General features: G+C 44.5%; 1 protein-coding gene across 1 annotated transcript in view; it reads left to right on the forward strand.

Moving 5' to 3' along the window:
* The first annotated feature begins 763 nt into the window (after positions 1-763).
* The window catches only part of xirp2a (xin actin binding repeat containing 2a), a 44,721-nt gene continuing 18,675 nt past the window's right edge, over positions 764-26,809 (forward strand). Inside the window, exons 1-3 of the mRNA XM_078291140.1 lie at positions 764-997; positions 16,150-16,157; positions 18,321-18,441. Coding sequence (XP_078147266.1) covers positions 769-997; positions 16,150-16,157; positions 18,321-18,441 — 358 coding nt within the window. The 5' untranslated portion in view covers positions 764-768. The remainder of the gene's footprint in view (positions 998-16,149; positions 16,158-18,320; positions 18,442-26,809) is intronic.

Genomic DNA, 26,809 nt, shown 5'->3' on the forward strand with positions numbered 1-26,809 from the left:
TGGGGGTGGAGGGGGGTGGGGTGGGGGGTTGGGGGGCGGAGGAAGGTGCGAAAGGGAAGGATGGGAGAGGCGAGAAGCCGTCAAATCAATGCCTGTTCCCTGGAAGCCTGGTTTCGCTTATGACCTGTTGATGGGAAAAGTGAAGTTGGATTATTGCCAGTTTTTGGACTTACTGAATCAATACAAACTCCCTCTCTCTCTCTCTCTCTCTCTCTCTCTCTCAGCAATCAACAATCTCTCTCTCCCCTTTCTCTTCCTTTCTTTCTCAAGCTCCCACTCTTCCTCTCTCTCCCTCTCTCTCTCTCTCTATCTGTTTCTCTTTCCCACACATGTAGCTGTCATTACTTTGGCCTGCCTTTACGACTCACATCTCAATTTGCTTCTCTGAGTCCACATGTGGGTTCGCCTACGCCTCTGTGTGTGTGTGTGTGTGTGTGTGTATATGAGTAATTACAGGGCAGGGGGGGGGGAAACTTCTCCCTGTGAACTTTTTCCTTTTCTCCTCCTCTTTTCCCGCTCCTCCAGTCGAGGCCAGCCTGCCTCGGTGTGCAGAGACAAGAACAGCATTCCCACTCCTACATCTTCACTCCTGCATCTTCACCTCCAATCCTTTCTCTCTCTCTCTCTCTCATAACTCCCTCTCTCCCCCACTTCTTCCTCTCTCTCCCCCCCCCCCACTTCACCTCACACAATAGACTTCCCCTCCGAGCCTGAAGGAAAAGGTAGGGGGGGGGAGGGAGGAGGGTGTAAGATACGGTTTCTACAACAATGGAAATTCAATCAGGAAATGGAGAGGAGGCGGTGAGCGCTGTGTCGGCGACCTCAGGCTCCGTTTCCTGCAGTCCCTCCGGCCCGCAGGTAGACGCATCAGACGATCCCGTGCTCAGAGAGGACCTGCAGGCGGCCAAGAGGATCGAGAGGTTTGACATCCCGCTGGATAGCCTGAAGAGGATGTTTGAGAAGCCTGCAGGGGCAAACACAGTAAGTGCTGCCACCGGTTTGTTTGCTATAACAAGGCCTCTGTTCATTTTGCACAGTGAAACTTATAGCTGTTTTTCAGGCAAATGGGGGATTGAGTAACTATTATTCTCTGCTCTGAGTATGTGAGATAGATATGGATGGCTGGGAATGAGGTATTCTGCATTTTTATGTATTGTAACCTCTGTAATATGTTGCTACAACTTCACAAACCTTGAAAGAGACTTGAAAATGTTACAGTTGTTTGAGGCGGTGACATGAGGTCAAGCCACAGATCTGGTTTCTGAGCGGTGAGACTGCACAGGATGATTAGACTGCCGGTATGTGTGTGTTGTAGTCTCAGCTTTCCTATGTAATGACTCTTTGTGGAAGGGGATATTGTAGTACTGGTTATAAACGTTTTAGGATATAATGGGAAAGAGTGATACTTGCAGCATTTTTGCTCATCTTACAAACAATTTGCTCTCAGACTTCACAGAAATATGATACAGTGTTTGGCACGGGGGGGGGTTTTCCATCATTTATGTTGACTCTGCTGAAAAATGCTTACACGTCTCCTTTTTGCCGAGGAGGGCGGCCGACTCTCCCCCCTTTGGCTTTCCGTCCCATTGGAGTTGGCTTGTCTGAGAGGAAAATCTAAGTCTGTTGGAAGAAAAGTGGGTCATTATGAGAAAACCTCCCATTTACCAAATGTCTGATGATGAGAGAGAAAGGGCCCAGCTGACCTACTTCTGCTCTTATTAGTTTTAACGCTGTCCTGACATCAACCAGAGTCACTCCGAGTCTTCCAAGGAGGATGAGCTCAATGGAAATTGGACTGTAAATCTCTCTTCATAGTGTCCAAACTATAAAACTATAAAGCTACAAAATCCACATGAGCCATCATTAATGTGATACTTTATTAATCCCCATAGAGAAATTCTCTTTTCTTGTAATACTCATGCAAATCTTTGGACCTAATAGATTCAACATAATTCTCAGTGAATTTGAGACTGCTGCATTATGGGGAATGTAGTTCCACTGTATGCCAAGGCGAGCTGGTGGCACTGATACGCGCGCTCTGCGACTGTGCAGTGCCATGCGGCGGGTGCTATTCGACACCCTGTTATTTAAGACCTATTTTGGGGAGCTTTATGGTTAAGCAGGATTTTAAAAATAACCCGGTAATTGGCATGTCGGCTGTGGCTGGGAGCGGTGCACGGCTTCTCTGTGACGCTCTCGCTGCAGTCTGACTTTCTCAGATGGCAGAATAGAGGGAGAGAGAGAGAGTGAGTGAGAGAGAGAGTGTAGACGTGGACCTATTGGAAGCGGATCAGATTTGGATCCTGAGTCACTTGTACACCATCCTCTTCCTGCGCACTATTAGCTACGGTGTTCATTTGATTCAGTATTTTCAAGATTTCAATATTCAGTAACTTCTTGTCATATTGAACAAGACTGCCTGGAATTTGCCTCAGGGTAAGAAATAGGACATGACATTCAGGTACAAATCATCTCCCCCTATATATATAATATAGAGGTTTTTAACTGTCCAGACATTTTTACATATCAACAGGGCAGAGAGAGATGAAAACTATAAGCAGTTTCCAGATTACAATGATCTACTAAAACTAAGACTCAAAGAGGTTTTTTGAGGTTTTCCCTCTCTTCTCTTCTCTTTCAGCCGTTCAGGGTGACGCATCATCTGGTGTTCAGAGCCTTGACAAAACAAGGCTAATTTAGACTAGACTATGCTAATCTATTTGGACTGGATACTACTGTAGTAGGAGCCATAACAGTCTGAAGAGATAAGAGTTCGGCTTTGACTTTGCTGCGGCTGTTGCACATTCCAGTGTCAAGATTTTCGCTGGCAGAAAGAAAGAAATAGGGACAATTAGGTGGAAGAGTGTAAAATACTTCACTTATACAGAATAGTGACTTAGCATGAGGAGATGGTGGTGGTCTCCTCATCCCAGCATGAATGATGGGATTCATTCTGCTAATATCATCCATTTGGGAAACTGATACTTTGTGGAATCGTTTACTTTGACCTTTTCTCTTGACATCTTTAATTTTGACAACAGCTAATCAACTTTACCGTTTTACATTCATTGTCATGCTTCGCTTCCGTTTAAGTGCTCTTCCTCCCAAATTGAATCATCACTGTGTTATTTTTTTAGGCAAGGTGACCCATGGGAGACAAAAAAAAAAGATAATTTATTCATATTCCTTTTAAATAATCAATGCACAGCTAGACATAACTTCCACAATATGTCATAACTTGGCATTGCAACACATATCTTGGCATTGTATCATAAGCTGTAGAGTGCTCACAGTCTGCTCCTATCTTTTCTTTGACATGCTTCAAAAAAAAGCCTGTAGTCAGTGTTAATGGAGCATATGGGCAGCGTTCCCAGAATTCCAGAGAGAGGAGAGGACTAGAGCTTTGCAGCCGGCTGGTGATAAAACATGACCTTGTCTCTAACTCATCTGTAAGGCCGAGCTTAATATTTGATGATGCGCCGTATTTTTCTCTCTGTGCCCCATTTCATTATTTAAACGGCGCGATGTCATTGAACAGTCAGTCATAACAATGAGCGATGGATTCCCGGGTGGTCGCTCAGCTGTGGGCAGATCCTCAGCGGAGAGACGGAGAGAGGACAGGCCGTGTTTCCATGCACCCCCCCCCTCCCCCCCAGATGTGAAGTGATGCAAGGGTTTATCTCGAGTGCAAAGAGCGTGTTTTTCCGCTCGCGTAGTACCATCGGCAGGCCGATCCTCTGGGGACACAGGCTTGTGTTTACAACATCTGTCTGACCTTCTGGTCATGACTGCACACACAAACGCAGGCGAGGGTGATGCATTCAGTTATAAACACACACACACACACACACACACTCATGCATGTGCACATGCATCAGGTAGGGGAGGTGATACTGTACTACATTAGATGCATTAGGGTCAGGGGGGGCAATGTCAAGTCTTGTCTAGGGCCTAGAATTCCCAACAGTGCCCCTGCACACATGCACACACACACACACACACACACACACACACGCAGGCAAGGTTGCGTAATTCACATGCAACGCCACACACAAAGGGGATTACTCATCAACTGTCAAGCATGAGCTGAAATACATGTGCACTTTAGAAAGCATATGCCCCTGTTCTGTACTTCTTCATTAAGTTTTTCAAGCATAAATTAGTAGTTATGTAACTTAAATGTTGGTTTATAATGCACATGCCCCTCACTTGGCACCCCTTCATGGTGTGATGGCCTCTGTTGGCCAGCAGGTGGCAGTGTAGCATCTGTGAGACTGCAGCAGTGACTGTGATGTTAAAAAATGTCACTTTCTAAAGAGACACGCATGAGAAGGAGGAGATAATAAGTGTATATCCAAGAGGGATACACGGTGAGACAAATACTAATTACCTCGTGTAAATTGGCCGATTGAGTAATTTTCATACCGGAAGGTGTCTTACAATGATTTTCACTTATGTCTGAGGCTGTCAGATTATCGGGATTTGCATAATTGAGGGAATCTCATTAATTCCGACGTGCTAGGCGAATTCAACGCAACATACATAGTATTTTAACAGGGATTTCATACTGCAGGATAAAGCGAGTCACACCTGGGTGACGGGGTGAGATGAGAAGGGAGGCCCACCTTCACAACGGAGGACTGGGGCTCCAGCATCCGCCACGCTGAAGAGTCTTTGATCACTGAATCCCCAGCAACTTTAGCAGGCTCGTTTTCTTTTTCTCCTGCAAATGAAAAGAGAATTTCATTACAGGAAGCAGCGAAGCGTTGTGTTATTACTGATGTCACATCTTGCTGGCTTGTTAATTCAACAGAGAATATTTAAGAGTATTTGTTTTTTGGAGGTTGGAGCATGTTTCATCCTCTGAGCTCACCTGCTGTTGCTTTCTGTCCTTTTTTCTGTGTGTGTGTGTGTGTGTATGTGTGTGCCAGAGGGAGAGAGAGAGAGAGAGAGAGAGTGTCAGAGAGACAGGAGAGAGTCTGACAGCATGAGGTGTCTGCATAAATTCAGACGATGGCATTGGGAGGTCTGGAATGTTCCTGAGTTTATTTCCATGAGCTGAATTGTCACTGTCACTGACTCGCTCTCATGTGTTTTATGTGTCTCGCTCAATGCACCGAGCAGACACTGATACTTGTCATTTTGCTCTCATAAGCATATTTTCTCTGTGGGGCTTTTCATAAAATGCCCTCAGCGAATGGCCTCCTTTCAAAACAGCATTCAGACTCTATTTAAACGGCACACTTCACACTAATTGAAACACTGCATTAAGACTGTCAAATCGCTCATTTCTATAGCTGTTTTTAGGTCTTCACTTCTCCGGCTTTATTAAGTGGAGAGAGTTAGGTTTGTCTCTCTGCCAGGCTGAAAGATCTCACTTTAAAGTGTCAAATGACACGCTGAGGGATGGCAGAACCGGGCGGCCTTTTGGCTAATTGTGGACCATTTTCCGAAAAATAAATCAATATGCACCGCCGTTCCTAAACGTACTTAATGAAATGTTAAATAAACTAAAAGCCGCGGCAACTCCACGAGAAATTGATCCGGCCTCGATGAGGACACTCGCGTCCTCATTGAGCTCGTAAAAATTCCATTAACTTTTACCAGGCATCTCTTTCGTCTCAGTTTCACAGATTCAAATCTTTTAATGGAGCTGGCACCGGGGCTGTGTGTGTGACGCACTGCCGGTTTTCGCTGTGTGATGATGACTTGTTGCTTATTGCCTTGGCTCCGGGAATAGTTGCGCTGTTACGTGGTCTGCCAAACACGGCTCCGAAACTCCCCGCTCGGCTTAACTCATTCAAACGACTCCTATTCATTTGCTTACCTGCCGTTTGCTTTGTTTACGGGTTTTGGGGAATCAAAACCTGACTAAAACCTTTAAAGGATCCTCTGTAGTGCTGGAAATGCTTGTTGAAGCAATATTCCACTTCGTTTTAACATGGGGGTTATTCGGCACTTGACCGCCATGAAAACCAGAATATAAACTAATCACCAAGATCAGATCCAGCTGGACGAGTTTGTAGCGTTCGGATTTTTACTTCCCATCAATTTGAATGAGGCCATGAAAATAGACTGAAAACTGACATTTAACATATTTGTGAACAGATTCAACGACATATCTTGCTGCTGTGATTTTCAACTGACTGTGGGTCCAACATTTTAGAACATTATTTCGCAGAATAGCATTTTTATTGATAGAAGAGAACCTAGCGGGGGGATACCATTTAGGAGAGGTAGTTCCTGTTTGGGAGACAGGATCTAGTTTTATTTTTAAATACTAATTTTAGTGTAAAGCAAGAATAGAAATGCATAATGACGGACCCGGGATCTGTTGTTGAATCTGTTCACAAATGTTAAATGTCAGTTTTCAGGTTATTTCCATTCAAATGAATGGGAAGTAAAAATCTGATCGCTACAAACTCGTCCAGCTGCATCCGATCTTGCTGAGTAGTTTATATTCTGGTTTTCATGGCGGTCAAGTGCCAAATAAACCCCATGTTAGAACGAAGTTAAATATTGCTTGAAGGCGCCCCTTTATTCCAGAGGCATTGTAATCGTAGGTGTATATTCATTCCAACGTACTCTAATCCATTTCCATAGCTGGATAATGAATGCATATCTCCGGGCCTTTTTCCCTCCAGATTGTGCTGCGACTCGGATTGTCTTTTCTCTAACGCGGCTCGACACCGCGCTCTCTTCGAGAATGTGTGTGTTCACCGATTAGCCAAAGACCTAAAGGCTTAGTCTTTTAATCATTTATGTAGATATGGTTCTGAGACGATGGCACTGTGTCAGTCTGAGGATCGTTGCCATTGCAAAAAAAAAAAGAGGAAGCGGTCTTGGTTTATGATAAGGTTCACGATGCAAATCTGTTGGCCCGCTGATCATAAACTAGAGCTCAATCATTAAACTTTATAACTAGATGAGAGACAAGAGTTCACACACACAGGGACCAATGAGTTTATGTTTTAGAAGGATTAGAGTCCATGTCACGTTTCGGTAAAAGCCGAGGTGAGGTGAAGTGACGTTTGTTCACTTGCATCTACTTGTATTACGCACTCACACAATTATAGACTTAATCCCCAGAATATCAAATAGGCATGCGGTGTGTCACCCGATGTCAGTTGCACAGTTCAGTGTATATTGGGAACATTTCGAAGGCCTGAAAACGGAGCTGGATCCCAAGCCACTTTAGAGCCGTCATGTATAAATAGTGGTGGCTGGCGTTGTTGGCAGCGCTCACTTGAACATTAAGGGAGCAAGGAGCCTGATGAAAGAGACTGAAATATGATTTACATTCAATAAGCACTGGGCCAGATGGGGAGACAGAGGAGTGAGAGGGTGGATGGGAGGGGAAGGCGGGGGGGGGGGAAAGGGGAAATGGAGATGGATAGGGAGAGATTCAGAGTGAATCAGCAGGGGGGGTTGAGAGAGAATCCGGCTGAATGAAGAATGAAGAGCGAGTTCATATTTTAGGACGACAAGCAAGTCATAGTGCCTGATTAACAAATTAGATTCATGTTTCAATAAAGATAGGCCTCATCAGTCCCCACTTCAATCTTTGACACTGATGGTTTTACCATTTTTAGCTTTTTTTTTTTCCCCCTAGTCTTACTCTTTTCCCACGGCTTGCTCTCCCTGAAGGCGAGCGGATGCCTGTCAGTTTTCAGCCCCAGTTAAGAGCGCTTCCCCCCTAATCAGGAGAGAAACGGCGAGAATACAGAATGAGGAGACGCTGGCACAGGCCGCAAGGTGCGATGAGCGCACCTCTTAATGTTCTGCTAATGTCGCTGTTAGTTTTTCCAGCAGCCAACACACATGAGAGGAGTTTCCGCAGCCAAGCAGATTCAAGCTGGAATCGCTGGATGTCTGTCAGGCTTTAATTTCTCTCATCCTGCCCTCTCTTCCCAGATCTGGGTCAAATCAGATTTGCAAATTAATCTGGTTGGGGAAAGTGGAGAAGTAATAAGACTCTCGCCTCCCTCAGCAAACTGCAGGGAACCTTGAGCATGGCACTTAACCAAGGGTGGAAGTAACTAATTACATTTACTCACATTACTGTAATTGAGTAGCTTTTTTGTGTACTTGTACTTTTTTGAGTATTTTTTAAAGTCAGTAACTTTACTTTTACTTAAGTATTTTTTTTACTGAAAATTTGTACTGAACTACATTTTAAATCACATCCATTACAGAGTACACATTTTTTTGTAGGTAGTGAACGGTCAGTCAGCTGAGAAGAGAAGCGTAATCTGGCTTTACTTTGTGCACTTTATTATGTAATTTCAAAATTTTCCAATTACTGTAATAGAATCGAGTTTGAACTCCGTCCTCTAATCCTTTAAGAACTGAATGGAAAAGATCACAGCTAACAACGTTCTCTTTTCTAAAATGTAACTCAGTAACTTTTACTCTGAATACATTTTAAAGCTACTTTTTACTTTTACTTCAGTAGATTTTTACCCCAGTACTTTTACTTCTACTTAAGTAAAATATCAGCAAGGTAACAATACTTCAAAGTAGAGTAGGAAATTCTAATACTTTTCCCACCACTGCACTTAACCCTGTAGCAATGTATGTGTCACAGTAGCCTATACTAATGTGAGTACGGGGGGCTAAAAAACAGGCTAAAACTGTCGGAGTCTAGCAACAAGTTAATGTTACAGAAAAGACTGATAAAAAGGGAAATAATTTACAATAGTGATGAACTATGGTATGTATGGTGGGAGTCTATAAATAGGGCAGACATTACCCTGTCGGTCACTGTCACTATTCATTAACCTCATTGGATAACAAGCATCTGGGTCACAGCTGTTAATGGACTACTGCCTGGCTTTCTTGTAGCAAGTTAAGCTAGCTAGCTAATGAGGAGTAACAGTAACGTTAAATATAGCAACGAGTTTGTTCATAACCCCCACCTGCTCCAGTGGCCAGCAGTAGAAGATGTGGTTGTACCTGGCAGCTCCCAGGTGGGAATGTGCAAGTGTGAAGCAATTGACTGAGCGAGTGTCTTCCCTGGATAAATATTTAAATCTAGAAGTTTAACTTTCTGTGGTTCAGTTTCGTCTGCCTCGGTTTTAGTCTACCTAGGTGCCAATTTGGGGTTTGTTTGCCAAGTTTGTTTAAAAGTTAATTCAGTATACTTTTCTGTGATTGATGACATACCTGTCACAGTCTGAATTGTCCGGTGGCAGTATCATTAAATCAAAAACTTACAATTATTTTAAAATTATATTTTACCTCGGTTTGCACCGCGCTCCATGAAAATAAATAAATAAATAAAGAGCAGAAACCACTGTGTGTGTCAAGTCAACATGAGAGGAGGATTCTGACAGGACTGAACCACAAGTACCGCTGAGGGAAAGCTCTGACTAAATGTTGCATCACCCATCCCGAAGAAAAAAAAAGAAAAGAAAAAAAACAGAAAGAAAAACAGTTTCACCAACACGGGATGGGATGAAAACGCATCTCCCGAGCTTTTCTGTGTCAAAAAAAAAAAAAAAGTGCCAGAGAGGAAAAGGAAGCTGTGACCGGGGACTGCAGCATGCGAGCCCTTCCCTCATGTACTGGGGAAGGTTTTTGTTCTGTAGTTTGTTTGTTTTTCTGTCTCTTTCTATCTGTTCTTACGCAGTCATTCTCCCCATCTGTCTCTCTCTCTCTTCCCATCTGCCCGTCTCTCTGAGTGTCCCTCTATCCGCCTCGCCGCTGTCCGTCCCTGCGCCTCTTCCCGGCTGTTTGGCCTTTCAGTTAATCCATTCTGCCCCAGCTGGCCTTGAGCAGCAAACCTCAAATCACTATTACAAAGCTGCACCCCGACCCAGTCGCTACGATGATCCGCCCACCTCTTCCTTTCTCTCTTTCGCCCGTCTTTCTCAGCCTCGCTTCCTCTATCTGCCTTTGAATTGCCTCATGCGTCTGTTCATGTCTCTCTCTTTATCTCTCAGTGTGTCTCCTTCTGTCTTCTTCCTCTCTGTCTGTCCTCCCCCTCTCTCTTTCTCTCTCTCTCTTCTATCTGCACTCCACCATCTCTGTCTGTTCTGTTAGTCCTTCCATCGGTCTCAGTACTTCACACTCCAGTTATATCAGACTCGCTCTCTCTCTCCTCTACTTTGTTTTTTCTGCTTTCTCTCTTCTTCTCGTTTTTGGCCTGTGGCTCATCTATCCCCATCTCTCTCTCTCTCTCCCTCTCTCTGGTCCATGACTCTTTTGTGTCCATGTTTGCCCAAGAGTACTTGAAATATTGATGTGGGCGGTTCTCGCCATGCCTCGGTTTAGTCATAATGAGGGCAGTCGATGGAGGATTGTGCGGCTGCAAAAAAATGTTTTCATACTTCTATTGGATTGCAAAAGGAAAGCTTATGGCGCCCGGTGCCAAACAAACCAACACTTGAGGAAAGCAGCGTCTGCCAAGGCGGAGACAGAGAGAGAGGGAGTGAAAGGGAAGACAGCCTGAGAGCCTGGATGACCTTCAAAGGAAGAATGCAAACTGTTGTGTAACGCCAACAAGGAGAACGTGGTAGAAAAAAGGCAACCGATTAGCCAAGCAATCCAATTTCAGCCCTTACAAGACTCGTCCCTTATGCTTTATTGGCGTTTAAACTTTTATTTAGCACTATTCATACGGTTCTAAGCCATTTTGATGTGAATTTTCTTGTGTTGCAAAGCTAATTGCTCCACTTGCCCCCAAGTTTGAACCTTGAAATAGCAAATTAAGTATTATAGCACTCCAAAACGATCTATATCTATGGAAGCTAATCATTACCTGTAGAGGATCCAGCCGGTGTCATTGTGCCAACAAAGGAACAAAGTTGTCTACTGTCCTTTAAAGGATAATACTAGTGTTTTTTTTTATTTTTTATTTGTCCCAATCATCTATGTTGCCCCTCTCCTTTAGATTCTTCCTGGTGCACACAGTCAGTGTAGCTGGAGATATCAGTGCTTGTTTTCCTCCTCCAGAAGAAGAAGCCATTTGCTGCCATTCATTCTTATACAGTATGAAAAACAGCTTCCACAGAGTTAGATAATCCATCACAGTAAACCTGAAGCCTTAATCTGGTTTTGTCAGAGTTTCTGTTTTATCGTTATTTCATTGTACCAGAGTTGAGTGTTTTCATATCAGCGCTGCGTTACGTTACGCTCTGCCTCCTGTCAATCACCTGACACCCACAGGGAGAAATGGAAGGCTCTGTCAGGAAATAATCCCTCAAAAACATATCGCCTTATAAACTTTGTCATATACGTGTTTTTTATTTGGGGTGTCTTTGTTATTTAGCCAGGGCATCAGTTAATTTATGTTTGACACTGTGTGTTAAAAAACCTAATTGCATCTGGCATGCACTGCAAAATAATTGGGGGAAATGTGAAATAGACATAGACAGAAATAAATGAGCTACTCTAAATGACACCAGTAGGGTCCTTTAAAAAATGCTGTTTTTTATTCCGTGCTATCAATCTTTTCTCAGAGTAGCTGTCACTTTTTTCATATAGGCGATTTCTCATTGTGGGACTTCAAATATTGTTGTGTTGTTCTTGCATAGCAACAGTTGGGAGTCGCAGCTAAGAGCTTGGGTTCATCGCTCTGACTTGTTGGAAAGGGTCGTCCGTGTTTAGAGAAACAACCCTCCCCGAGCAGCTGGTTGCCTCAGTCAGCCTCCTGGTTTGTTTATCCATGTAGATCCTCATGACTCATGTCTGAGTGTGTCCACTTCCATGTTGTGCCAGCAAACCAATAAGGCAGCTTTCACAGCAAGAGGCGCCCTGTCCAAGAGCGGTCAGATGGTGTGTGTGTGTGTGTGTGTGTGTGTGGGTGTGGGTGTATGTGTGAATACAGTACATGTGCATGTGTGCTAGTATGTATTTAAACGCGTGTGTATCATTTTCCGAAAACAGAGTCCTCCAATTTAAAATGAAGTAGCCAAACAATGAGTCATGTGTGAGTGACTTCTGTCCTTGGCAGACCCATTCAGTCACTCGTCCAATACCTGCCATACTGCTGCTCCAGAGACAGAGAGAGGGAGAGGGAGAGAGAGAGAGGGGGGGAGAGGGAGAGAGAGAGAGAGACAGAGAGAGAGACAGAGAGAGAGAGAGAGAGAGAGACAGACAGAGAGAGAGAGAGAGAGGGGGGAAGCACTGCAAAAAAAAACTGTCCATCTTAAAAGAGTACACCACTTTGAGGTGGAGGACTTCTCTCCTCAAGACTCTCCCTCATCTGATATTGAACCAGACGACCTCATCGATCCGGACCGCTCGCTCCACCGGCTTCAGCCCAAGCAGTCGGGGCAGTAGCCAAGGCGATGGAGGTGCAGGAGAGAATGGGAGAAATGTCCAAGTGATATTATATTGTGGTGTTCAAACTCATCATAAACATGTTCATTTGCCTACAATTCATATTTTGAAGTCCACTCTCAAAATCCCAGTCTTGGTTTGTAGACTGTGGCTTGGTGAAGGACAAAGGCTATGAACGAACACTACAATCGGAATATGGCTGCCTAAATTACTAAATATAATCAAAGAACATTATCTTGAACTTCTAAACACTATATGAACAATATGAACATAACTAGAAAGTTACAAAATAGAAAAATAATGAAAAGTCAGTGCAGTCTCAGAAGTCCAGCAGGGTATTAAATTTAAACCAATGGGGCTGCAGGAAAACTATGATTTTCTGCGTTAAAAATGTTGAACTAACACATTTACAGCATGGAAAATGTGATTCAGGTTTTAACAAGTCATTTAGTCTAGTACTCATAAAATGTTGTTTTCCCTAAGTGAAAAAAAAATTGCAATGGGCTGAGATAATTGTACTTGTTTCACCTGTTTCTGACATTGATCCTGACATTTGCATCAAGATAATGTCACTCGATTCAAGAAAAATCTTGAAGTCGTTAAACAAGTGGAATCATCTCACTCAAATGGCAGATTTCTTTTACAGCCTACTTGGTTTAAGAAAAACAAGATTTTAAGACTCAATACCGGACCAAATGACTTAATACTGACAGTTTTTCACTGAGGAGGAGACAAGGGGGGAGAGGGAGAGGGAGAGAGAGGACAGACGTTTAGGAAAGAGCGAGACAGACAGCTCTCCTCGGAGACCTTCCGCACGTCATTAAAGTCCTACAAGTCTGCAAGCGGGAGCACCCGTTGTTAGAGGGCTAGCACCCGCAATATGTCAACAGCTGACAAAAGACAATCAGCAATGTGAAAATGTAGAAGAGCAGAAGATACGCGTCTCCAGGAACAGTCTTTGCAGTGGCGACGTCTCCCTCTAATAGGCACCAATCGACTGAGATGAGGGTGTTGGGGAGTGTGGGTGGGTGGGTGGTGGCGGGGGGTCACGATGTTCACCTCCCCAATCTAGCGCCGCGTGTATCCCCATCTCCCGTTGCCATGGTTTCGCCGACACCGGCCCGACTGGCCTCTTTGTACGCGTCTGTCACCGTTAATGTCACACATGAAATGGTCCCGGATGGCCAGCATTGATTTCATTAGGCGAGCTTCTTTTAAGAGGATCAAGTGAATTTTTTTATTTATTTTTTTTCTCCCCACTGGGATTATCTCTTGCGACAGGCCCGCAACGTTTAGACAGATTTCACCAAGCACTGTCCCTTATTAACTCTGTCAGTCTGTTGGAGATAGGGAGAGATTCACCCCCCCCCCCCCCCCCCCCCGGCGTGGCGGCCCGAGCCACAGGGAACATATGGTGGAGAGTAGGAGCTAGATAGCACTCACTGACTGCTACATGGGGCAGTGTGCTGTACAGTAGCACTGGGTTATTCTATTTCATAACACAGATAGCAACAGTCCTCAGTTCTGTTTGACACATAGTAAAATACCTGGTGGATGCACAACTGTGACCGCATAACAGTTAGTTAAATATTAATGTAGTCACCCAAGATCACCGCTCACCACTCAGCTGCTGTTCAAGAACCATATCACTTTATGACTTAACAGTTATCATTATTATTTAGTTATTAATCAGAAAGAAAAGATGAATTGAACATTTGGTGTGTTATTGCTGCTTTGTAACAGCAGTAAGCCATGCTTGACAGTGATTTGAGAACGGTTAATGCCCCATCTGTCTGTCGGCCCGCCCGCCTGTCTGTGTGCAATTGTGTGAGCGCTAACTGCGCTTCGCATCGCGCCTTTCACACCTCATAGCTGTTCAATTGCTTAAGCTGAGTTCCTTCTTTGCTCAGTTCCCGCAGGAGCAGAATACACAGATAACTGACCTGAATTAAGAGCAAACGTTATTGTTGTAAAAACATTTGCCACTACAAGGATGTCCTCAAGATGCAAATCAGCTCAATCAGTTTGCATTTACTTGTGTCTTGAACACAACCAGTGCAAAATCTTGGAGGAAATCTTGACCATATAGTACGGCCTTGAGTATATAGAAAACAGATATATGTGAAAAATAGACACTCAAAAGTCAGATTTCAACGCACTCCTTATCCAAGTCCACCGTTTGCTCTACTGTGTCAGCAGCGTTTTCCATGTACTGCATAAGATACACGGATCAAACTAGCAAATCCTAATATACAAGCCACAATGCTTTATCATACAATGCTATTTATTGTGTTTTGTGGGTTTGATTGATCAGCATATGACTCTTATTTTGAAATTTGGTCTGCAGTGGTGCGCAGTAGAACAAATGGTGGACTTGGACAAGGAGTGGTCCATTTATGAGAAGTGTTTGAGTGTCTGTTTTTCACATATATCTGTTTTGTATTCAAGGAGAAAGGCATCACATCACAACCTGTTACACCGAGCACCTCTTGCCGCACAGCATGTGGTCAAGATTCCCTCTCAAGATGCAAGTAAATGCAAATTAATTCCAGCAACATCCTGAAGCTGTTGATGTTACATGTGATGTAACTCTCACTTGTGCTGTTAAGCTATGTCTATGAGACCTGGCTTGTATGTTAGAGAAAAGAAGGAGGTGGGTGAAAGGGGGGATGCAATTGTTATTATCAAAATTAAATTAAATTAACAGGAACAGAAACAAGAGAGACTCCTTCACTACGGACACATATTCTCTGTCAGAAACGTACTGCTACAGCTTCCTTGGGTGCAGAAGTTCAAGTTAACATTTTAGTGGGCCCATACATTCTTCAATACATTGGCAGTAGTGTTTCTTTGATGACCTCTCAGGTTAGAAATCCACAAAATGAAACTAGTTCTTTTCATTGGATAGCAGGTAATGTACGTGCTTGATTGACAAAACTATAACATTTTTACAAACTGGAGTCTCTTTATCTCAGAGACAGTGAATGATTTACAGTAGGTATTGATTTTTTTCCAACATGATGCACATTTGGAAGAGTTCTTCACATAAATACTGTTTCCCTTTAACAGCTTTAAAAATTCAACACATCTTTCTCTTGTGCTCAGACCCAGTATGTCAGCCTCCTTTGATAGACTACAGTGTGAAGTACGTACCTTCTGCCATTCAAGTCCTGAATCAATTAATTCCACACACTGACGCCTATCTATTCTCGCTTGTTGACCCACTTACTGTTGAAACGTATGGCTTGGCCACCTCAAAGGAATTAAATAGACATGGTTCATTTATATGCTGGTTTTACCTGGGAACTGATCATTTCATTTCTGATACATCTGACTGATTTTAGCTAACAGGTATCTGGTTATGACTGTCCTGTTGTGCACACTATCTAACACAGAAACACAAGTAGAAGACAAAGAAGTAGGGATGGGACGATGTATCGGAATTCAATATATCGCAAAGCAAAAATGTGACAATACATATCATGGGGCAGAAAAATGAATCGTGATATTAGCAAAATTTTATTCTGCTGTAGTAATCACAAATGAGACGGCTTGACCATCACAATTTCACAAGCTCTACATCCAAATTATATTATTGAGATTTGTGTCTCCAAAATAAACATAATTCTGCAGTTAGACTTTGTTGTCATTGAATTTTCATTTATTACATCGTATCGTGGTTGTATTGAATGGTGAACCACGTTTCGCGTATCGAATCGTATCGTGAGATAAGCATATTGTCCCATCTCTACATAGAAGCTAGTGTTAGTAGTGGCTAGTAGTCGCATTTTAAGATTAACATCTGTTCCTTTGCTGAATTAGCCTACTGGCTAGTTAGCTAGCTAACAAAGCCAAAAGCAACAGTTTTTCAGGTTAATTGAACTGACTCTTGTCAGAGTGTTTTAGACCAGGGCTAAAGACAAGACAGTTTACTGTGTCACAGTAACCTACATTTGAAACAAATCTACCATATCAGAATATTCACTTTTACTTACAACATTACTGAACTGACCTACACTCACACCACAGCAGTATTTTTCAGGTATCTCTCTTTCCCTGCCTGGTTGTTACATATTTACTATGGGCATTACTTGCAGGCAGCCAACTGGACCTGCATGATGGCGCCAGCTGTGGCTGCTCGGAGATTTGTGACGCAACTGCAAAGCCTCTATAAAACACGCACAGCAGACTAAACTATTACTGTATTAGAATGTATTAAATTCATAATTTATGACACACATTGGCCTTAAGTGAAGTGTAAACAAGTCGCTGTCAGACAACCAAAGAGGGATATGTTTGAATCCTTTTAATGCCTCTCAGTCACTGACACCCACTGATCTACTACTGCTGTAGCACTGCACAAACATTGTACCCCACACACACACACACACACACTCACACACACACACACACACCTAATAAACATCCCTGCTGCCCGTGCACTTTTAATCATCCCCTGAGCAAAGTAACACGCCATTGTAGACAAAATGTTCTGAGAGCGTTATTTAATAACAGCAGTCAAATACAGAGCGCTGGGGAGCCGCCGTTAGCAGCCGGTTTGGACCGTGTGTTTTGCTCCTCGCTGCTCACCGATTTGAGCTTCATTCAATGTGAGTGCTACTTCAGCAAGAGAGAGAGCGACAGGGACAGACAGACAGAGAGAGGGAGAGAGAAGGAGAGAGAGAGAGAGAGAGAGAGAGACTGGGGCCCCCTGACAGGAAGGAAGATGGGCGCTCAGAGAGAGATTGTGTTTACAGCCATATTTTGTCATAGTGTCTTCATGTCTCTGGTGTGTGTGTGTGTGTGTGTGTGTGTGTGAGTGCACGTCTGAAAACATTTATCAGCTGCTCCCACTGCTGAAGGTGGGAGGGAGAAAATGGAAAGATGAAGTGTGTGTGTGTGTATGTGTGTGTAATACTGTTCAAAAGTATGCAAATGACCATGCATGTATTTCAGGGATTTGTTAAATGGGATTTTTGGCGACAGTGTTTTGTTCTTTGCCGTTTTTTTTATGAAATTACGGTTGACACCTCCAGCAGAGAGAAGGAGAGAGAGAAAGAAAGGGAGAGAGACACAGGTGTGTGTGTACGCGCGTGTGTGTGTGTGCGTGTGTGTGTGTGTGCGGCCAGGTTGCCAGGTGGTTCAGTCATGTGTGGAGTCATTGTGTGTTTGTTGTCACTCTCTGCGCTGACGCCCTGCAAGAAGCCGTCGCAAGAACGCTATGGGGAATATATTTGATTTGCAAATACTGTGGAGAACACGTCCCCCCACACACACACACACACACACACACACACACACACAAACACAGACACAGACACAGGTGTGTTTGTTCCCCCGCAGGGATGATTTGCAACTGAATAGGTGTGTTGCTTTGGCTGACTTCTAAAGTTTTGACAAAATGCTTCCAGGGGAAAAACAAGACTGTATGCACCAAGGACACGCCATTTACCAATGTTGTGCCGTTTTATCAGCGGAAGCCTGTGAAAACGCCTTTGGTTACAGCGAGAGCGCGCCTATTAAAATTCAGCCAAGTGCTCTGTTTGCTCTAACTTTCCACTCAATGCCTATTTTGCACGTTGCGCTCAAGGTCGTCTGTGTTTGCCCTGACAGATGTGTGCGGCGTTTGTGCGTGCATATGTGTGTGTGTGTGTGTGTGTGTGTGTGTGTGTGCATACGTGTTGTGTGTGCTGTTCAGACGTCACACACATTCCATCTAGCAGAACAATGTTCCGCTGGAATTCACAGCTTCAATGTCAGCAAACACTGTCTCGTTTTTCATGTTTGTGTCATGTGTGTTAGCATCTGCATCCTCCATTACCTCTGCCAGTGTGTGTGTGTGTGTGTGTGTGTGTGTGTGTGTGTGTAAGGGTGTGTACAGGGGTTTTGGGCAAAGCCAGCTGGTTATGATGACCCATAAAGTCACCTTTCCACCTCCCCTTTGAGAAAGCACAGGTGTTTCCTCTGATAGCGCTCTCTCTCTCTCTCTCTCTCTCTCTCTCTCTTTTTCTCTCTCTCTCTCTCTCTCTGACCAGGAAGTGAGAGCTGTCCACACGCCCCCGTCCAAAAGAGCAGCGTCCAGTCCCGCTCAGGTCGACCAGAGCAGTGACCCCTCGCCGGCGCAGAACATGGCCTCGCTTCAGGACGCCGGTCTCCGTAAGTCTTCATTTTCTCACCATTTTTCTTCTGCTTTTCATTTTGTCAGAGGGAGTTTATTTCAAAACAGACTTTCCAAAGTTCATTTTCAGGGGGCTTTGATATAAAGTCTGAGGCGTTATGGCGTCTGACAGCGGGGCCTTAGCTCTATGATTGCACCATCGTTACACTAGTCTGTCAAGCGGTGCGGGATGCATGAATGTGATGTGGTGTCCCGTTTGGTATATGGGATAAACATTTGGCTTTTGAAAACCAGATCGCTCATAGCCAGATAAGGCTGCCCCCACGGATCTGGCAGGTTCTCTTTTTTAATGGGAAACGGCGGGCTTGCGAGATACTGCGCTTCCATTACTGTGATAGCAACGCTGCTGTGGCTAGCTCCAGTTTGTTTTCCACTGCCACTGATAGCAGTGTACACACAGATAGAGCGTACAGTGAGAGGTTCAGCTCATTATTCTGCTGCGAGGCTCAGAGAATAACAAAGCAAAAAGGGAGCAAGACATACACACAGCCACGGCCTCTGAGGTGTACGCTGATCTTGGGAGTGTGTGTGTGTGTGTGTGATAGTTTTGAGTGGGTGTGGATGTGTGAGAGAGGGAGAGACAGAGAGTGAGAGAGAGAGAGGTGTTGTGGGGGTGGTAATAGTTGATAGTGAGAATCTAAAGTGATGGATGTGTTGACAGGCAACTGCCTCAAAGTGGTATAGAGGTGTTAACTTCAAACACACACATACACACTCGCAAGGCGCACAAGCATGCACACACACACACACACACTCACACACACGCATACAGAGCCTTTCCATCTGTACCTGGGATCAGCCAGGGTTTGGCCCGTGTGTCTCTAAATCTCCGTCGTGTCTAAAATTGGAGGTTGTTGACTCTCCTCTGCGTTCCCGCTGTCCTGCTGGAGCGATTGCTTTTGTCTTGGCTGACAAGTTGTCAGCGGTGCGTCAATGACAACACTGCCTGATTTGCCGGGTCAAATGACTGACAGCGGGAGCAAGGGGAGTATAGGGGCTCTTTCCCCCCCTGAAGCCACAATGTTTAAATAAAGCACCGCGGCTGACTAACGGCGCTTTAAACAGATGGAAAGCTCACCTCCAAATCTCCATGCTTCTGCTCTTTCTAAATAGGCAACCTTGTTTACTTGCTTTCTCACGTATCGCACTGGAATCAGGGCCATGACACTACTGCTGGGTTTATATTTGTATGGTTTTCAACAGGACTTTTATTTTTATCTTGGCGATTGCCGACATTTTTTATTGTTTTTGGGGCATGACAGACATGGACTGAAATATTATTTGATTTTTTTTCAAGCCATTAGTGCCACCGAAATAGTTCAGAATGTGCAAATGCTGGCCATTTGGGCAAGATTTACCAAATGTCTGTAGGTTTAAATAATCTCTTCCCAGGTTTGCCTAACAACTGATGATGTCTTTGATGTCTTAGTATTACCTTGAGGAAAAACAAAGCTTTTTTCCTGTCAGTTTTAAGTTTGATTACCCTTGAAGACATTATTGACATGCGTTGGAAATCGAAACAGGCTTGATTGTATTGGTATTGATGTGTGGCTGGCCCATGGCTTACGCTCTCCTGGGTGAGTCAAAATGTCTGCTGACAGGTTCAATGTGCAAAAAAAAAAAAAGAAACTACATGACTTGTCCCCTGAAATCCTTTGACAGCTCAACATAATGTTTTTTAACCTTGCTGAACAAACATGGTTCTCACTCTGGAAGAGCGTAGCACCTCTTTTCTTGATTATGCTATTGATATCTTTGGTTTCACCTTGACTCTGGTAGATACACTTTCCTCATTATTAGAAACGTTTCAGATAAAACGGGACAAATAAAATCCCATGGATCCCAAACTGCTATCTCCATCCCTACAGGAACATTGTATTTCCACATTGGGAAAAGTTGATTTTTCTTTTTATTTGCCATGTATTTATAAATCAAGTAACTAGTCGATAAAAGTAGGATTTTAACGACCTCTATCGGTGTCCAAGGAATTGCTCAATGCCGATGACCAAGTTGGCGTCGATGCCAGATCCAGACGTTCACCCAAGAATTCTTATTCTACTTATTGTGTGTATTTCTTTAATGTTCATTTTGTTATACAGTTATGTTCATTTTGTTATAACAGTTCATCTTTGTTTGCCCACTCTTTGCACCAATTGCACACCTGACCGTCCTGGAAGTGGGATCCCTCTCTCTGTCAAGCAATCCCCAAGGTTTCTTCAATTTTTTTCCCCCTAATGAGGTTTTTGTGAGAGTTTTTCCTAAGGCCTAAGGTTCGGGAGTGTTGTTTTATTTATTGTTTCAAATTGCTGGCATTGTGAAGCCCTTTAAGACTGTAACTGTGATTAAGGGCTATGTAGATAAGCTTGACTTGACAGATCTCTGGCACCGTTTACGGTGGCCTGTAATTGACACAAATAATAAAGTCAGATTTTTATGATAGAGAGGAATAAGCCAGCTAATTAGAGCAGAGATCCAACGAAAACGTCTAGCGAAGAGGTAATATATCACCATGCAAAATACTGTAATAATAATACTGCTTTGCTTTTTTGGCTTGAGAACAAAATGCCTTGTAACACCAGTCGCTCCCTTGAGGCACTGGCAGTGATTAACAAATCTATCAAGACCCCAAAGATATATTATGGCCATTTTGTGTTATGGGACAGTAAAAATCCTACTCATTGCCCCTTTATGTTGTGAAATTTATTTCAGTTTAAAAGCTAGTGTGGACTTCTCAGCCCATCATTAGGTATTCTACAGGAGTGTGTTTATTTTCCACTTTAGGAACAGGAAATCCATGTGCAATTTCAGCGGGATTATCAGCCGAGTGCAGCCTCTCCACAGGCCTGATAACCAGGCTTTTCTCTAGTCGATGCGCAGCCGAGGCCAACTCACGGGGCGAGCAGGCAGGCGCGCACCCAGTGTCTTCGCTACTGGGGGTCGGTAAACAGTAATGATCACAACTCATAAGATGGAGTGACTGGACATAGATGATTCCCGGAGGGTTGTGTAAGCCGGAGAGTGCCTCACCTCTGATGTCGTGTCAGGATGGGCGCAGGCTGAAACACAGAGAGTGGAAGACCGCTGGAGAGCCGGCTTTGATCGGACACTCACACTGAGCAAGAGGTCGCTGGTTTAAAGGAGGAGATTTGCCATTGCTGCAGGGCGATGTAGGGCTGGTTCCTGTGAGAGAGAGAGAGAGAGAGAGAGAGAGAGAGAGAGAAAGAGATGAACAAAGAAAGAAAACAATGATACCAATATGATTACTCACCTTCCACCGAATATGTCTCCCGCCTGAGTGGCTTCTGAGTCTTGATTATTGGTGGTTTCCACCTCAGTCCTCTTGGGCCTCGCACTGCAGGAACTGTAATGAGTGAACTCCTTCTTTGCGTTGACCTTACCGCCCTCCTGTCCATTTCAACAGCTATATCTGGCAGGCGTAGGGCATACAGTATAGTCTGAGAAAAAGCTACAGTTCACCCAGAACGGGAGAAGCAATCCCTGCTAGCATGAATGATGCCCTTCATGTATTTTGTCCTAATTCTTTATTCATTCATTCACCTCGTTGAAAAGATTCACAGCTGTGCGCCGTTTTTTGCAACTCACACATATTCCACTCGACTTAAGAGATGCATCTGAAGCACCGAGCGAATATCCAAGTATCTCACACCTACACAGCACAAAGTGAAAGGTTTTAAGGTGTTGGACATCTGAGTTTCTGACCAAGGCTATCAGTGAGATAAAGCACCTCCGAGTAGAAGTGCTGATCTAGGAGCAGTGGTCAGAGCCGCTTTTCCCATCTGATGTTATTATGGTTTAAAAAGCAAGATTACACCCTGACTATATGTGATACTAAGCCCATGAATCCATAGGTCCATAGCTGCATGCAGAGAGGCAGGACTAGTGGGGTAAATTCTGCATGTAGGTTCCCATCCAAACCACCTATTGTTAGACCGCCTGTGAGTCTTATCTATTTTCTATTGTTGTTAACACGCCATGAACCAGTGTCAGCCACGTCAACTTCCCCATGTTTGTCTGTCTCTGCTGTCAACACACTGTAAAACTGTAGTAATTCATCTTGTAATGCGAACAGGCCCATTCACTGGTGATTTAGATTTTTACGTTAAATGTATACGGACAGCCTGTTGGTATCTATAAGAAGCAGTATTACTAATCCAGACTCAAAGTTTTCACATCCCCCCCCCCCCCCCCCCCCCCTACTCTTAGCCACTTTGTGCATATGAGCCCTCTGAAATGTATATGAAGCTATCTTCACCATGTTGTGCTATTAAATGCCATGATGTTTACCATGTCAAACATCCAGGTATCTCGTATCCCAATGTCTCCTTGCCCTTCTCCCTGTAAATGAAGGCTGTACCACATGCATGTTTTCCAAGTACACGGGAGATATATGGGACGTGTGTGTCCATAAGATCACCGTGACTTAACGTTAAGGGCATGTTGGGTACCTCGTCTAAAAAAAGCCAACCCACATCTACCCCCCCGCCCCCCTCCCCACCCCCCCTCCAACTCCATCCTATTTTTTTCTTCTAAAATAAAATCAGCTGTCACTGGATGCCTGGGCCCCACTGAGCTGTGGAGCGCACTGCTGGAGCTGGTCTCCAAGCCTCACTGTCTCTCTGCCCAGGATTGGCTTGCTGTGCTGGGTTAAGGCTGGGTGACCAAGCCCCCCCGCTTTCCTTTACTGGAGACCCAAGGCCCTTTCTATTCTGTTGGATTCTATTGTGAAGTAAAGAGCGACCTACACAGTTAAAAAAAAAAAAAAAGGTGAGCAACGCATGTGGATTATCAGCATTTCAAGGTTGACTCTTGATGTGTAACTACTGACGTAAGCCCCGCTCGTCAGTACAGCTTTCTGCGAGCGATGATCTACACAAGCAACAAGCGGAGGGAGACAGATTGAAAATGGTAGACGTCATTTTTGGTTGATAGTGAATTGGTGTGATGCACCCAGGCTCAGCAGTCTCGAGATATCTTTGGCGTAAAATCAGAAATAAGATGAAGCGGGGTTATTTAAATTGTGTTGCAATGTCGGGCGCTGTGGCTTCTTAAAGAATGAGATATGGTATTGCGGTATGTTTCCCGTGATTCCATTAGGATTTGTGGATTGTCATAAAACATGCATGCGTTCTTCCTGCTTCCTCCGACCAGACATAACCGGCAGCTATCTGATCCGGAATATTCTGAAAGCATAGCAAATTGAAGACAAAGTGCTTAGCCTAGCATAAGGAAGCACTTGAGGGCAATCCAGTTTCCGTGTAAAGAACTTCTTTTGATAGATTTGACAGCTCAATTATTGTGCCTGTTTTGCCTTCGTCGGTAAGGAACAAATCGCCCTCCGCGGCTGACATTTCAATTAGTGTTGCTCTTTTTTTGGCTCTCCTGTCAGACTTCGCCAGCCAAAAGCTCGGGTCAGAAAGTAGTGAACAGGAAATTGGGTTGATTTTGGTTTCTATTGTGGAGGGAGGGCAGGGAGAGGGGAGACACCTCTGTGATTAGGGGACGGCCTCTGCTTGACACAGATCTATGAGCCGATTTCACTCGGAGCTGCAAAGCCCTGCCGCTGAAACGCTGTCTCTCTCTGTCTCTTTCTCTCTCTCTCTCTCTTTCTAACACCCACTCACATATTGTCTCTTTCCCTCTCTCTCTCTCTCTCTCCCCGCGCCACCCTCCACCTCGCCGTCTCCGGCCGGCCGGCGGCGCGGCAGCTTCACCACTGATCACTTAAGCGCAGGCAGCGGCGAGGCGGTAGTGACAGGGAGGTCAGCGGCCCTCGGCTCGGCTCAATATAGCCGCTGAGTCGTGCATACCGGCAGCGTGGCTCTCCCCCGCCGACTTTTCCCGGCCCTCCCTCCCCTCCCTCCCCTCCCCTCCCCTTCCTATCACTAGTGCCAGCTGAAACCACCACTGCTGTGAAGAGATTAGGAGTTAATACCCCTCTGGAAAAGAAAAAGAATAATACTAATAGTCACCAATCTTCACCCTGGAGTGGTGGTAAACATGCGAGCAGTCCAAGGTGTTCTCCATCAAACGGCAAAGGAAATGATACAGGCGAAGCGCTGGTCCATGGAGAAGGCCGTCACACTTTTTTCCCCCCTTGATATCACAGTGTAAACAGAGACTAGGCCCTCATTAGAGAGGGGCATCTTAGGCAATAAGGCATCATGGTCGAGATCCATTAATAATGCTAATTAAACATCCGCTGGTGCCAGCGCTAATTAAGTGTTAGTCGGTGCCAGCGTGAGGGAGACGGAGGGAAGGACTTTCAAATCTCTGAAATGCGCGATCTCATTAGAAGTCCTTGAATCTCGAGTCTGACCTTGTTTTCTCTCCATCTCTTTATTTTTGTCCTTCTCTCCCTCTCTCTCTCTCTCTCTCTCACACACACACTCATCCACTCCATATCTCTCCCTATTACCGGGGAACATGACTCTGCAGACAGAGCCAGTTTATAAAAAGGAAAGGGTTTCTGTTTTTTTCAGGAGCCAGCACCCCCCCCCCCCCCCCTCGGAGCCTGTGTGTTACCTCACCTCCATGCTATGGGAGCTTTGCAGACGGCATACCTTCTCGGAGGCCGGAGATATCCAAGCCGTTGTTGTCGCCGCTCTCTGGCATCAGAACCCTTCGTCTGTCTAACCCCAGACCGTGACGCGAACTCTTATCCCCGGTGATAAATGAGGGCATTATCCTTGTGTTTCGGTCTTCAAACGGGCGTCGGGTTACGGCGCGGCCTCAGGTGTCGAGTGTCTGACCCATATTTATAGGATGTAGCGGGTAAAAAACCCCCGTTTATTTTCAGACGTTGCTGTCTCGGTCATCCCCCTCATACTCTTGTCTATTTCTTCTCCCTGCCGGGTTATTGGTTACACTAACATGCCGGACGTAGCAGAAAGCTAAAATTGGTGGGATGTGGGGGGGGAGGGGGGGCATGGTTTTGTCACATGGCGTCTGAATTACATCGGATTCCTGACTCATGTGAGAAATCATGCGGTTTTACCTAGCGGATGCTGCTTAGAGCGAGATCAAACCGGCAGGTCTTTGGGTGGTTCGTTGTGATGATCAATCTATGGATTCCAGGAATTGGCTAAATCAAGCTGCTGTATTCATAGGTGTTCTATAAGCGGGCTGAGGAAGGCGTTAAGATAGCTTGCTCTGCACAGCGGGGCATGAACGGCATGTACTATACCAAGCACCGAAGCTATTACTAACCTCTGTAGTACTATGGCAGCAAAGGGACCTTCATTAGACCCATACGCAGTTCAGAAGCAGCCGAGGAAATTCATTTTCAAGTAATCATCAATCAATTCTGAAGTAGCACCGATAATGAACTCAAAGTTATGCTGCTGCATGAAGAAATGTGTAAGCACCTGGTGCAAAAACACAACTAGGAGGCGGATTTGAAAATGTCAAAAGGTTACGAGGTGAGTATCTAATGAAAGAAAATAATTTCTATTTAGGGGCTCCTTTCATCCAGCGGCGCTGTTACCCAGAGAGAGAGAACATGCTACGGGCTAAAAGGTCCAGTGTGGGTGTACGCCGAGCCGTAACGCAGCCTTCTCAGTTGCTTAATGATGCTTTGTAGCACAGAAAAGTCAAATGTAAAATCAATGCTTGGCTGTAATTGGCTATCCGTGGGGATGTGCCGAGCAATATGAAGAATCATAAAGTGCTGCGCGCTGATTGATGAGCGTTCCACTTCGGCTTCACGTCAACATTCGTTAAGGATGGCCTCCGTCCGCCTCTGGCCACATCTTGGTTTAAATATCTATCTATCTAGAACTTTACAGAGGTGCGTATTGAGCTCTGGATGGGGCTTTCGGTCTTTTCATGGCATTTATGGTCAGAAGAAGGAATGCGGTATTGATAAAAAAATAGTTTGCCATAAAACTTCAGACATCAAGACTCCACTTCTATTACATCTGCTTATTTCCTATCTTCAGTTACATGGTGTAAATCTGTCACCCGTATAATTAAAGCAACCATGATTGCGTAATATTGTAGCGAGGGTAATGTTCCCTCTGAAGCAACTAAATGAAAATCTATTGCATTGACTGTGGTTGAAATGGACGCCCCAACCTGTTGAAGTAATAATGACAGGAAAATCTCATACCTCATTGCGTTTATAAAAATGTCCCATAAGTCCAATTACTAAATGGCAAGCTGTGTCTTAGTCCTCATTGACCCGCCAAAAGAATAATGAGAAGGTGGCAAATATCAGCAGGGCTCTTGAGAGGCACGTGTGGAACTTTTAACATTAATCATACTGTATCTAACACACATTTATCATCTAACAATTACATGCAAATTACTGTTCCACGTGTGTTAGGC

Source organism: Centroberyx gerrardi, chromosome 21 (assembly GCF_048128805.1).
Source record: "Centroberyx gerrardi isolate f3 chromosome 21, fCenGer3.hap1.cur.20231027, whole genome shotgun sequence".
In the NCBI taxonomy this organism is placed as follows: domain Eukaryota; kingdom Metazoa; phylum Chordata; class Actinopteri; order Beryciformes; family Berycidae; genus Centroberyx; species Centroberyx gerrardi.